The 14,660-nt window shown below is 40.3% G+C and overlaps 1 protein-coding gene across 2 annotated transcripts in view; it reads left to right on the forward strand.

Annotated features, from left to right (window-relative positions):
• The window catches only part of LOC104369240 (cohesin subunit SA-2), a 66,368-nt gene that overhangs the window by 33,535 nt on the left and 18,173 nt on the right, over positions 1-14,660 (forward strand). For both annotated transcript variants that reach the window (XM_032996564.2, XM_032996566.2), the window contains 9 exons: positions 5,505-5,612; positions 7,589-7,697; positions 8,550-8,667; positions 9,575-9,678; positions 10,118-10,210; positions 10,296-10,385; positions 11,402-11,605; positions 13,118-13,194; positions 14,175-14,262. In XM_032996564.2, coding sequence (XP_032852455.1) covers positions 5,505-5,612; positions 7,589-7,697; positions 8,550-8,667; positions 9,575-9,678; positions 10,118-10,210; positions 10,296-10,385; positions 11,402-11,605; positions 13,118-13,194; positions 14,175-14,262 — 991 coding nt within the window. The remainder of the gene's footprint in view (positions 1-5,504; positions 5,613-7,588; positions 7,698-8,549; positions 8,668-9,574; positions 9,679-10,117; positions 10,211-10,295; positions 10,386-11,401; positions 11,606-13,117; positions 13,195-14,174; positions 14,263-14,660) is intronic.

Genomic DNA, 14,660 nt, shown 5'->3' on the forward strand with positions numbered 1-14,660 from the left:
CTCAAGTTTGAAATCTGGAAGAGCTGCCTTTGAGCACTGTGAGTATATTGCACTCACTGAGGACTTCACATAAATAGCTTAAAAACTATCTAGTGGAGCTGATAAATACATTAATTCTCACCACAGTGCTCTGACAGCGGTCAGCAGAGTTAATCCAATTTAAAAGTCAAGAAACTGCGGCTTGTAAGTTCCCGGTGTCCTGCTTAGCACAGGAGGCCCAAGTCAAGTAGGAGTATTTCTTTGTTGTGCTTAAAAAAAATCTTAGTCTCGCTTCCGATTCTCAACTAGACAGAGAAGGATGTTTTAGTTTGGAGAGGGAGTGGTACACCGTAGGAGGAACTTGAAAACTGGATTTGGCAAAGCATGCCATGGCAAATAGTATCCTATACTGTACGTTACTAGATAGATGTAGATGTCTCATGAAAACTAATTCAGTGTTAGCAAAGAGTTGAACTCTGTGGTTCTGTATTGTTATTTGATAGCTAAGCCATGGACTTCGGAGAGGAAATTGGCATTTCTTAGGCAAATGCACCGTATCTAACAAGGTTATTCAGAGAAGCCATTGTGCAGAAAACCAGTTAAGTTTGTTGAAGGCTTAAATGCTATTCTAAAAAGCGTTTTCACATGATTATAAAAAAATAAGCTGAAGAGAGTGACGTACTTTATATACAAATAAGGAAACTATCCACCTTGGTATTGTTTAGTGGCTTTTCGGAAAAATAAGTATTATCTTGAAGTTGATAAAAGTAGCATATGAAACAGTGAAGCAAATTACACTGCACAGTTGTGGTGTCTTGCATCAGTGACTTGCTTGTGGCAGATTTGGTTCTTTCAAAAGGGAATGGCATGGAGCTCCTCATAGCTCCCCCGTGATTCCTTCACGTCCATCACACTCCTATTCGGGTAGAGTTATGGTAGTGTCTCGTCAAGCCTATTCCAAACAAAAGTGGAAGATCAAAATGGAACAAAGGCATATGCTTTCTCTTCTGTCTTCTCCTCTTTTCCATCCTCTTAGGTTTATGCTTTCTTGGAAATTAGCGGCAGCAGTTTTCTGCCATCGTGTACCTCTATTCAAGAGCCTTGAGTTCCATTCTGAAATCTTATCTTCCCTGTCTGAAGAGTTAGCAAAGAAAAAAGAAGAATTGCATGTCTCCTAGGGTTGTTCCTTAACCAAACCAGCATACCATACAGCATCTGTCTAACGTGCATCTCCCTGTGTTCTGTCACAGCATAATCATAGAATCACAGTGTATTGCAACATGCTAATTCTATTTTAAAGTGGGTGGGAAAGGACTGTTGTTATACTGTAGTGGCAACCATGTTACCATCTCTCTGATCACTAAAGTGTTGCTTGAAATACCTGCAAATAACAGCAGGGTAGAAAGAGGGAGATAACAGAACAGATTAGCTGATTTTTCTACTTAAACATTTTATCTCAGGCGTTAGAATACTTTCAACATACATTTTTTGGTTGATAGTGCTCAGTGCATGAATAATGTTTTTTACAATGTGTTTGCAGATTTAGATGTTTAATTTTAAATGCAAAATTAACAGATTTTTTTTTTTTTAATTGAGGTGCTATACCTTGGTTTACCAGTGTCCCCATAATGTGTACCAGATCTTTCCCTGCACAGCCATTAAAACCAAAAATAATAAAGTGTCAAAACTTTGAAAAGTATATAAAAAGCATCAGGTGTGGATTTATTTTACTGTTGTGATTTTGATGGTTATCCTTGGTGTAAGCAGTGGCACAGACCAAGAGAGTTGACGCCAGCATTCATGTCTCTTGCATACAGTAAAACGGAATAAAAAATCAGGATATGAAATCTTTCAAGTAGTGCCACATGCAGAGCAAAATGGGTCTGTGATCTCCCCCTAGAATATCCCAACTTCTTCTTCCTGACAGGTTCACACTGAAGCGCAGAGAAAATGGTATGTCATGACATTGGTATGTGGAAGGCCATGCCTGTTTATTTTTAGGCACCTAAACACTGGCAGGCACTTTGGGATTAACCTTTATCTGTTGCTTGGCATTCTGAGGGCTGTAAATTTGCAGCAGTATTATTGCTGTATTTGAAGTATTCTTTGAACGTTTGATGATTGGCTTATGTATGTAAAAAAGAAAGGCACCTATTTATTAGTGGTAGCAGGTGTGGTCAAGTGCTGCTACTTCCAGAGGCAAGTAAAACCCCTAAGCACTCATCTGAGTGACAGTTATGAGTATAAACCTAATTTTACCACAGAAAGAAGTGGTTGAGAGCAGTATGTGAAAAGTAGTAGTAGCAATACATACAGGTACACCCTCCCATTCAAGAAAGAAAAAAAGGATCAGGTGCTCGAGTGGTGTCATGAGCGTCTGCCAGCCTGTGCTGCAAAGAAAATGGGTTGGTTTTTCTCTCCTTTGCTTCTGTGTTGTTAGGGAGTTCTTCATACATGGCTGGAGCTACTGCATCCGACCTACTCGTGTCTTGAGGAGAGAGGAACTCACACTGCTGTAGATTAATGTAACTGGGGCAAATTCCTAGCCTCTCTGAAGACAACGTTAAAAATGAGGTTGGGATTTCAGACTCACGGAATGGCTGGGGTTAGAAGGCACTTCTGGAGGTCATCTGGTCCAGCCTCTCTGCTCAAGCAAGGCCACCTAGAGCCACTTGCCCAGGGCTACATCCAGATGCCTCTGGAAGATCTCCAACGTTGGAGACTCCATGACCTCTCCGGGCAGCCTGTGGTAGTGCTTTGTCACCCTCACAATAGAAATGTGCTTTCTGATGTTCAGAGTGAACCTTTGATTGAACTTGCTCCAGCCGTGTCCCTGTCTCTCATATTGGGGAGCCCAGCACTGGACCCAGCACCCCAGCTATGGCCTCACCAGTGCTGAGCAGAGGGGAAGGATCACCTCCCTTGACCTTGACCTTGGCAACACTCCTCCTGATGCAGCCCAGGATACCATTCACTTTCTATGCTGCAAGGGCTCGTTGGTGGCTCGTGTTCAACTTGGTGCCCACCAGGACCCCCAGGACCTTCCCTAAGGAAAGCAAATTTCCAAGGAAAGGCAGAGTCCTTAATTTGTACCCAAAGAGATGGCAGACACGTTGCTGAGCTCTTCGAGCTATCTGTACAATTTAGGCAAGGAATTTTTTAAAAATAGACATACACAGGTGTTGCATTCACTATTTCCATAAATGTGCTAAGAAGAGAAAGCCTGAAATACAACAAATTAAAAATTCAAATGTAAAAAAAAAAAAGTATATGTTTGACTGTCACGTTCATACAGGAAATTCCATTTAAGCATAAGGAAAAAAGTTTTCTACACTGGGGGTGGTCCAATACTGGAACAGGTTGCCAGAGAAGTTGTGGAGTCTCCGACTTTGTAGATATTCAAAACCTGCTTGGACCCAACCCTCAGTGACCTGTGCTAGCTGGTCCTCCTCTGAGCAGGGATGGGACTAGATGATCTCTAGAGGTGCTGTCCATCCTCAGCTGTTCCGTGATTCTATGTTGGCCTGCTCTAAATCATGGTATGTTTGTACAGAAATTTATTCTTTTCCAAGTTGTCCACAGGTGTTTTGTTTTTTTTTTTTGTTTTTTTTTAAATACAGAGGGAGACAATGACAAGGGCAGCTTCATAGAAACTAGTGCTCTGAAAGAGCTAAATAATAGATTGACATTAAAAAGAATGAAAGAAACCTTGCCAGACTGTTAGTTCGTTTCAGTAAATTCCTCGTTGCCTTTTAATAATAAGGACTTGCTATATCATGTATTTTTACTCCTGTAAGTGCAATTTGTTGTCAGTCTTTGTTTTACTCTCACTTTTTAAACCTGTAGATGATTAATAAATTCAATACTTCATTCATGGCTTCACGCCAGTGCTTATTCATATACTATAATGCACCATGTTGCCTCTTTCAGTTTCTTACTGTTTAACCTCAATAAACACATTTTTACTCGAATTCCCCAGTTGTGTAGCTGGATGAATAAGAGTCACATAAGTATATTTCCTTTATGCTGATTTCATGATATATATACTCAGAGCACTTTCTGTGTGTCCTATTGCTGCAAATATATACTCAAGGGAATTGCATGTTAAAAGAGGCCACCAAAACCTGCCTGAAGTATGTAAAGCAGCTTTTCTTTTTGGTTGAGGGCAGGCTTTTTTTGCGAGACTGACCCATTGCTTTTGGAGACATACCATCAGCACTTCCATGTAAAGACCTTTTTACTGTTCCAGTGACCAGTGTGAGCAACCATAGAAAAAATGTGAAAAATTCAAGTGATACCTGAGTAAATACATCGTAAAGTTAAAATTCATGGGGTATCAACTTCTATAAATGAGAGGCTATTGGCTGTGAGAAATGAGTGAGTGCTGGTTTTTACTATTATTATTATTTATTTTTTTTCCTCTACTGATTTTAAATCTCAGACAGTGGTAAAAAAATCTTTGCAGGTTGGAGGATGTTTTGGGGCTTTGTGACTTGTGGGGCTGCTAAAGGATGCGATGGGTTTGGAGAGACAAATGGGCAAGTGCAGGAAGGGCTGCTAATTTTTGTCAGATATCATGCTCAGCAAATGAAGAGCACGAATCCTCAGTTTTAGAGAAGGTACTGGGCTGCTGCTGTAGGTAATGTTAAACCTCACTACCTGAGGACTGAGTGCAGTAATAAATAAAATCCCTTTCCCCTCACCTGCCTGTAGTAAGGGTCAAGATCTCATACATTGCTCTTTCATTCTCTGAAGTAGCTTAGTCCAATGACATTGCTATGGCAGCAAGAACCAGGCATTTGGAAACTGTAATCCTTGCTTTGGGCTTCATTCCTCTGGTACCTCTTCAGTGGGTTATTTAACCTTGATGCTTCAGTTTCCTTTTTGTAAAAGGTTGATATTAATACCATTTCTACCCCTCAGCGTGTTCTAGGCTTACCTAGTTGGCATGTGGTATTCTCAAGGTCTGTAGCTGAATGAAAAAAATTGTGACCTGGGGTGTGTTTGGGCAGAAAGGTCACAGGCATAAGCACGCTATCAAGAATGTGCTTTGATTTCTTTTTACGTGTGACTGTAAAAGCCTAGTGTGATAGAACATAGGTTTTAAAATACCGTAATAAATAATTTAAAAAAATTTGTACTGCAAAATGAAGGCCTCTTGGTTAGTGTCTTGTATGGTGAACATCTAAGCATAAAGTAGAGGCATGATTTTCCTGTTTGATTACTATTACTCTTTCTACTGTGATCACTAATCAACCTTAATTATACATTAAATTAATCTTCGTGTCCATGCCGTGGGCCTGATTCATCATGGCTTGCACAGAGCTCTGTTTCTCTACACAGGGAGTAAAAGAATGCTGCCAGTTTTGTTTGACAGCATTTTTAGACGTGTCCTACAAAAATTTGGCTGTGTAAACAAGTTGCATGGCTATGGAGAATCAGGTCTGGTAAAAGCTGAACATAGCATTCATAATATTCTTTGCAGATAAACCCGAACTATAACTTCCGTTGTTATTTTTGCCTAGGAACTGTGAGGACGTGTTATCAGCTGAAGACTGTGAAACGTTATACCAGTTTGTTTATACCACACACCGTCCGCTTGCAGTAGCAGCTGGGGAATTCCTTTATAAGAGGTATCTCTCCCTGCATGCCTACTTCTTGCATACTCTCATTTGTTTCAGAATAAAGGTGGATTTATTTAAGAGGGACATTAAGCATTCATTTTGCTGCTGGAAGTGTGTACCACGAGGGTAGTAATACGCTTTCTTCTGCTGAATCAGAAGAGAAATGCTGTCTGAGGGTAATCATTTGTTCCCCTGCACAGTCCCGGCACAATAGGCATGAGAAATGTTGCAAGACTAACACAGAGAACATGAAACAACTGACTGATCCACAGATGCCACGCTATGTTGAGAGTGTACCTCCTTTTCTTTCTACTTTCTTTTCCTGTTGCTTTGCTTCTCTCAAGCTAATTCATCACCTGGCATCTGCTGGATTTTCATAGCTTTGGTGATTAATCACAAAAATGGCCTCCTCTTCTCCCTCTGGAAGTTGCTGTATACATTGTAAAGGCTTTGAATAATGGGAGATACAGCAGATTAAAAAGCCCTCCCAATTTTCTGTCGGGTTAATGAAGTACAGGGTTTATCTTCCCCAGGAGTAACTCTTATAAATGGGCTTCTTATAACAATGGTTGCATGAGGTGAATGGAGTTGGCGTGCTAAAAAGAGAAGAAATAAATATTCCGTCTCTACAGCTGAGAGAAATAATTTTGCCTTATAAAGAAGAATGAAAATAAAAATATTTTGGCAAGACTTTTGTGGGGAAAAATTCAGAAATAATAATGATTTGTGTTTCCACACACGCAGAATCTCCTCCTAGTTGTCTCTTCCCATCTACTGAATTGCTGATATCCTGGTGCTTGTGGAGCCAAGTCCAACAGAAAGACAAATGAAGATAAATTTCTGTTTTGATGAGTCTTCTATCACATCTGCTAGTCTTACTTAGTCTTTTGTGTTGGTCCTAATAATCTACCATAAATCAGGTGTTTTTTCCTCTCGGAACACTGCTCCTTTTTGCCATTGAAGTGATTGCCTTGATAACTTCACTTTTTTTCTGCCCAGATTCCCAGTCCACTGTGGTCACTTTGACCCTGTAAATCTCATCCTTGTTCTTGTTTGCCCAGTTCTTCTCTCTGGCGCTTCTGCCAGTATAAAAATCTTTGGTTTAGTTTGATAGAGATATTAGTGACCCGTTCCCTTTCCATGGCCATACTGCTGAAAGTTTTAGTCTAAATGCTTATGCTCCCCCCAACTTCTTGGTTTGCATGAAATCTCCTCAGTGGCCGCATTTTTAATGTAAGTTACTTACTTAGCTGGCATAAATTATACCAACAGAAGCAGTTTCTGAAAGTATAAGCTTTTGCTGACATTGAGTAATGCGGTCCTGCTCTAAAATCCAAGCCATTTGGGCCTTAACCTGCGGGGATGGCCTTCCTGTTTTGATTTTGGGATTAGCACTTTTCATGAGCAGTACAGCCACAGTCATTTTGGATAAAGAGGGAAATGGAAATTGAAGTGTCCTATTATGTTTCATACTTCAGACAGAAGAGGAAGAACGTTTTTTCCACCATATTTGCGAAGTTGAGTGAATTGCCTCTTAAATATAAGATACTGTGCTTTCTTTAAGAAGCTTCAGTTCCAAGATATACCACGATGTGAATAATGGTTGGGTAGTAATACCTCTACTCTGTTGTTAAGGTTTAAATTCAGCCAGGAGCAAGCCCCTTGTCAAGCATGAGCAAATGCCTACCTCATTATATGTTCATCGCTGTGGAATCTGCATCTGTTGTCCAGAAAGCTGGCAGGGTACCTGTGAAACTGTCAGCAATAGTCTCTGCATCCACCGGGACAGCAGATCTCTCATAATGGAAAACAATCTAATCTCTCTTTCTTTCATCTGATAAAAAAGTCTAATGTGATTTGGAATAAATAAGTAGACGTTCGGAAGAAATACAGTCCTTGGGATCTTGACGCAATTAGTGTTAGATTGGCAAATGAGTATAAGGAGAATGTGGCAGAACTGGACTGACTTCCTTTTCTGTTGGCAGGCTGCTTAGTCATGAGGGAGATGAAGAAGTTCAGCCCAAAGGAGGAGGGAAGTTTGGGGCGAGTACTGAGCAGTTGAAAAGATTAATACGTTTTTTCCTGGAGAGTGAGGTGAGGAGAACAGCCCCTGCAGTAAGCCTTTTAAATCCAGTGCTGCGTGTTAAATCAACTACTGGCTTCCTTTTGAAAACTATTTCTGGTGGTGAGCTCTGAAATGTTTGGCGTTTGGGATGTTTTCGCTCTCTAGGATGAGTTTTTAATCAGGACATTTCTATTCTATTGTATTAAAATTAATTTACAACTATGCTGATGGAGAGAATCAGTGCTGAAGCAGCTTCTGAAAACAACCTGAAAGACCAGTGCCACCGAGTGAGGGTTTTTTGGTATGTGTCTGTGTCTTTCTGCAGGCAGATACGGGTTGCTGTACCATGGCTCTATGCTGATTAAGAGCTGTGCAGTTTTACTGAGAATTTTATCAGCTTAAGTGCCGTGCTTCACTCTTTGGCTTTTGCAGTGGTGCGGATCTGTGTCTGGCCAAAGCATCTCTGGCACAGCGGTTTTGAATCTGCCTGCAAAGAATTTCACAGACATTGCTTAAAATGTCGACTCACTTCTAGTCCCAAGGTTGGGTTTGTAGTTATGATCAGCAGTATAAAAGCAATACAGAAGCTAGTTTTAAAGAAATTATTTAAATTAAAGAGGAAAGGTATCCTAAAAAGAGAAAAGAAAAGGTTTTTTTTCCTGCTCTTATTGCTTTTTTTCTGCCACTTTCCGGCTTCGTATCAGATTGAAGACATGGTATTTAAATGTTGATTAGCCTCAAGATAAATATGTTGGAATACCATGTGTGAATATAGGTGTGAATGACAAAGCTTTGTAATTGGAAAAAGGGAGAGGAACATATGAAGCTGTATTTCTGTTAATGATGTGTTTGCTTCTATAAGCATATGTTTTTATCCCTAGCTACACAAACACGTTGCATACCTCATAGACAGTTTGTGGGATTGGGCAGGCAAATTTCTGAAGGACTGGGAGTGCATGACCACTCTTCTGTTGAAAAATGCTGAAGAAGATGGAGAAGGTGGGTGAGCAAAGAACTTAGTTTTGTCCGAATGAATTTCTTGATGCTCTTTTTGAACTTTGCCTTCAGCTAGTTTAGGACCATTCCGTATTGCAGTACCCTTTGATCCCAGATTGTGGTCCCCAAGGGCCCCAAAGCAGATGCAGCTCAATGCACTGCCATTGTCATGTTGATATCAACATATTTGGTTTATTCACTATTCTGTATTGATGTAATGTTAGTTTAGAAACTTTGCAGGAATGCTTTCATCATGAAGCCGTAATGTTTATATAGCATTCACTTTTTTTCTGTACAAAAGTTAAGAATCTAAAAGTATTAATTGATTGAAGTGCAGTATTGCTGGGCTATTGTTTATACCTGAAAAGAAAATGAGTAATGTGTTGAGTTCATTGATATCTAACACTGCAGAGGTTTAGTTTTTTGTAGAATTACTTTAAACTCAACTTAAATAAATCTTTAAGGTCCCATCCAACCCAAACCATTCTATGATTCTGTGAATAATTGTTGTAGTAGAGCTGGATCGAGGTGGTCGTGTGATTGAAATCAAAAGTTTGTAGACACAGGGAGTTAAAGCATTTTGGTACTCTAAGAAGTAGGTTTGTCCTAAATGAGATAGCAGTCAGTAGGAGCAGGCCTTGTTAAAACTGTCTGTGTTTTTGGGAGCCCAACTGCCCTAAAAAATTTAGCCGTGAGAAGAGGAATTGGTTTTTTGTTCAGTAAATGTAGAAAATAATTTTCTTCAAATTAAATCAAACACTCTCTAGGTGTTTATTTAGCAACACTGCTTCTTTCTTTCTATAACATCCTTCACGGTTGCTCAGATAAATGAGTAGGCTTTACATGTAGCAGTTGCTACATCTTCATTTTTCTTTTGTGTGATGCTGAAAGGAGACTGATTTACTTACAGCACTGAGCGATGCCCATGAAAGTGCTCTCATTGAAATCATCCTCGCAACGGTGAGAGAAGCAGCTGAAGGTCATCCTCCAGTGGGCAGAGGTGCAGCCAAAAAAGTCAGTGCATCTTAGTCTTATTTATTGTCCTGTAATCACATTCTCTTTGCCTTACGTGCCTTGCCAGACAGCATGTTCCTAGCGGTACGTATATCTTAGGAAATAAAATGGCTTATTTTTATGAAACAACACGGTGTCTTTTGACCTCTAGATCTTATTAGTAGTGGATGTTAAAGATGAGCATTACAGGAAAGCCGGTTGAAGCATGTTACTGACAAGTGGTGAACATTTTATCCCTGAGATACAGCTATTCAGCGATTTGCATCTAATTTAAGGTTAGCAAAAAATAAAAAAGCATCTGGTGGTCTCCATGGAAAAGTATCTTTCTCTTAGCTGGATATGCTTGAGACAAAGGCATGTGAGTTAACCTTGGGTTACATGTAAAATTCCACTCAAATCTAAGAGATTTTATAATTGAAACAAAATGCTTTATCTGCAGATTCTGTCAGGAAAAGAGAAGAAAATACAATTGGAAGATTGTACCAAAATTACCGAACACTTTATTATGGTGCTTCCTCAGCTCTTGGCAAAGGTAGCTAACAGCTGCTCTGTGAATGCATGTTAAATATTTCATTAAAATTCCTGCAGCGTACTCATATCCTGTTTTTTCTCTGCAGTATTCAACAGATGCACAAAAAGTGGTAAATCTTCTGCAGATTCCTCAATATTACGATTTAGATGTTTACAGTACGGGACGTCAAGAGAAGGTGAATAGGAATTGGGGGTAGCTGGTTCACATGGAACGTACTGAATTTATGTGACAATGTACAGAGTTTACATTGGGACTTGGAACAAGTAGGAGACTGTTGAAATACAAAGAAATGGTCTCATACCTTGAGGAAAAGCGATCTTACTCAGGCTTTTCTTTTTGATTTGGGGCTGCCAATGAGAAGCCCTAGTGCTTGTCAGTTCTGATCTGCTGTGTCTGGCCCTGGTGGGTAATGGTTTGTGGTTTCATGTGGTAGGCCCAGCCCTTGGTTTTTCATTGTTGGGTGGAGGGAGGGTGGGTTATGCCATGTGTCTAAGCTGGTGTCTCCCAGGAGTTTACTACAGAATAGGTTTCATTCTCCTTGAAGACTGACTCCCAGCTGCTGGGGAATGATAGTAACTGAAAGATAAGAATGGAGATAGTGTATCTGCTGATGGGAGAGGGATGGTCAGAAATGGGTGGGTGAAATCCTTGAAATAGCTGAATGTGTTCTTAAGCAGGGATGTTTACAGGGAGGCAATGTTAGGCGAACACTCCTAGGTTAATTCCAGCACAAAATGTTAACTGGAAGAGAGAGTCAGCAGAATGGCAGAAGTTACCTCCTCTCACTGAGAGTGAAGACCTCAGTTGCTGGCGTGATCTGAAACGATCCCCAAGCTCTGCTGCTGAGGGAGACAACTTCCACTGGTTGGAGACACACCTGTCCTTTGGAAAGGCATTTTTTTTATTCCCTACTTTTGTCCTTTTTATGGAGTGCCAAATGCATATTGATAAAGTAGAACTTAAAGCAGTTGCTTCATTCGTTAGGGAGATCCAGAGACAATAATAATGCGAAAGAGCTATAAACCCAGAAAATAAGTTGTATCCTCTAATCCTGCCCCTCTTCTCCGTAGACTGGCATTTATTTCATGTTGGTTGTATGACCTATATAGATATATGGACCTAGTGAAATGTATCTAAAGCAGAAGTGGATTTTTGTACAATTTGCCTAAGTACCCCTTCTCTCACCTGCAGCATTTGGATGCTTTGCTGAGAGAGCTAAAGGACATTGTGGCCAAACACTCTGACATGGATGTACTTGAGGCTTCCTCTAAGACTTATTATATCCTCTGCAGTGAGGAAATTGCTATCTATAGCCAGGTGGATCGTGCCCTAACTCAACTGATAGATGAGTTGATGGGACAGCTTAACCAGCTACTAGATGGCTTCTGGCAAAAGGTGAGTGTGACTCACTGTAGAGGTAAACAGACCATTTCCCTATGAAAAAGGAGACAAAAAAAATTAAGTGGGTTATGAAACTATTCTTCTCCTGCTGCTTCTGCTTGAGGGGAGCAGAACTTCCAAAGATGGGTTTGCGCCTCTGAAAAGATTGACTGTTTACATTTTAAGGAAGCAGATGTATTTTGGCAGGAATAGAGTGGGGAACATAGTAAATGAGGTAGCCCACAGGAGCAACAGGGCATTTTATGGCTTCTGAATATTCTGGACCTAAGCTTCATAGTTGCTCCATTACTGTGCCAAAGATACTGTGTGCAAGATCAGCTAATAAGTGCTGGGGATCCATAGGTGATGGGACTTCCCAGAAAGGTATAGTTCTGTGCTTCTACGTATTTGACTGCACACAAGATGCCCTTTGTGCTGCCAGTTTGGCTGTAGACATGGTACTAGGATAAAAAAACAAACCAAAACAAAAAAAACAAACCAAAACACAACAAACCACACAAACCACTAGTCTAATGCAGATTGTATAGCGCTGGAGTCTTTGAAATGATGACTTTCCCCTTGAAGGAGGACTGCAGAGTCTCCCTCAAAGTTTTTCATTAGTTCTAAAAAGCAGAAACAGCTGGTGGTGATATGAATAGCTTGCTGGCTGAACTGAACAACAGAGGCCCGCAGCTGATCTGATCAACTGTGCCGTCACGAACAGGTGTCATGCCATGGTATGAGAGTTAACACTGGCAGGTTTTTATTGGACACTGTGATATTGTAAAATGTGTCAAGCCAAAAAATCCCCTAACCTCAGATTGGATTTATTTTGCTGGTCTTAAATAGTTATGTATGTCAATGTGGGAGAATGTACTTATGAGAAACAGGGTAAGTGCTAGACCAGGGATTCTTCAACTCCTTCGTAGTGTGACCCATGTCTAAATAAAGAGATTTTCTCCTGGAACCCCTCCCTTCTAATTCCTGGTTGTATATACTGGCTACCATAATCACGTAGTATACTTGTGGAAACTACAGCAATTGCATCTATGGGAAAGTATTTAATATATTTTTAGCTATCTTTGAATGTGATCTGGCAGCTGGAAGCAAGGAGAGTCAGCACCATGTGAACAGTTAGCTTTCCAGAGATCTTTAACAACTGTGGGAGGGACCATGAATGGTCTGCGAGTCTGAGGGCTAGCACTTCTGTGTTAGCCTGATTGCTGGTTTTTACTCTGTGTTAGCAATACTGCAGTCTAGGGAGGCTGCCGTGGGTTTATTAATGACAGGGACATTTCTTATACAAAATTTCTCTGTAGTCAGTGTTGTTTTTTGTTTTTTTTTTTTTTTTTTGTTTTTTTTTTTTACTGTACAGGAAGACATGAGTAGCATGATTAAAGGTGAAAGGACTGGGGAGGGCTGGAGGAGAGAAATTCAAGCTTACGGATTGGTTGGAAAGAGAAGATAGCAGTTGCCTTGCCCCACACTGGCTAATTCCTTTCTCTTTCTCAAACTTTTTTAATTTAGGAAGAAGGATTTTGTATGAATGCAGGAGAAATTTCCCAGATGCACTCCGCTTTGAGAAGAGTAGCAGCTTTTCATAAGTGAGATGTTTATTTACACAATTTACTTCCCCATATTCTTAAGTGTTGACCTAACAGGTGCAAAGTGAGAACTGCTCTTGTTTGTTGGGTTTAATAAGGTTTTTCACAAGAGAATGAAACTGATCCGTGTGAGAGGTGCTGCAGGGTTTAGTTTCTTCTTAACAGAACAGGACTCGTGGATACGGGACTCTTTTTGGACTCAGTAATGAGGTTGGAGCATCAGCCCTAACGTGGCCGAGAAGTGGGTGCTTACAGAGTTGGGATGTCAGAGTGGACACAAAGATCCTCTGTGGTGCCTCCCTCCTAGCTGGAAGCTTTTGCACTGCCTTACTGTCAACACTGGGGGCCAGTCCGAAGAGGGCATAGTGAATGCAGTCTTTTTTTTTGTCCTAGCAGATGTAATCTGCTAGCTCTGTTTTAGTTTATTTGATCTTCTTTTGTTTAAAAGATGTCTTTCTCAAAAGCTTCGTTCTCCAGGGATTATTCACCAAGTAAATTATCATGCAAGATAGTAGAGGGTTGGGGAGTGGGGCCTTCTTAGTGTCTCTTTTACCTATTCTGCTTGCTAGGGCTGCTCTGTTTTTGCAAAGAGAAGTCTAACGTTGAGTCGTGAACACTCAAGAATTAAAAGCAATCTTTTAAAGTGGGGTGGGGAAATTGTTCTTTAGACCTTTTTGGGAACTTAGAGAGTGTGGACAGAGTATAGGAAAAGGTACAGCGCTCAAGTTTCTTTTTTCCCCTCCTCAAAACACTGCAGTTTTGTGGTAGGAATGCAGACTGTAAAGCTGTGGACTAAAGGTTACAGCATTAGATCATGAAAACCTTAATTTAATTTTGCCCCCCTCTTATAATTAATTAGTTGTTTAATGTTATTGCTGTACATCACATGTAGGCAAAAACAGGATACATTTAACCTGTTTGGTCAGGTGAGATTTAATTTCTTGCTTGGTGTATCATTATTGTTTCTTTTTCATTTGCAGTGCCCATGATCTCACCAAGTGGCATCTGTATGACAAGATTTTAAGGTTGCTGGTGTTTGAAACAGAACATGGGAGTTTGCCTGTTCTGGTGAGTTGTCAATTTTTAACATTGAAAGAGGTTTTTCTTGTTGAAAGCAGGAAAATTAGGAAATGGTAAATAAGCTTATATACCAGTGTCCTATGATGTAGGAAGATACTGTCTCAATCTGAGAAACTGAGGCTGTTTTTGGCATAACATTATTGGAATTGGTAAATTCATGTCATAGATTCATTTATTTTGGAGATTGTCCAAAACTGAGATAATCATCTGATATCTAGATTGATCCTTTGTCATGCTTAGTACTTCCCACTGATTGCTCAGTCTTGCTTTCAGTCCATATGAAATTGTTGGGGCTGGGAGGAGCCCCTTACAGATTGCATGTAACCAGAAATTGGAATACTTTGGACCTGTTGCTTGCGGGTTGACTCTTGGTGAAGAGGGTTTGT

Source organism: Tyto alba, unplaced genomic scaffold (assembly GCF_018691265.1).
Source record: "Tyto alba isolate M040663 unplaced genomic scaffold, T.alba_DEE_v4.0 Super-Scaffold_14, whole genome shotgun sequence".
NCBI classification, from domain to species: Eukaryota; Metazoa; Chordata; class Aves; order Strigiformes; family Tytonidae; genus Tyto; species Tyto alba.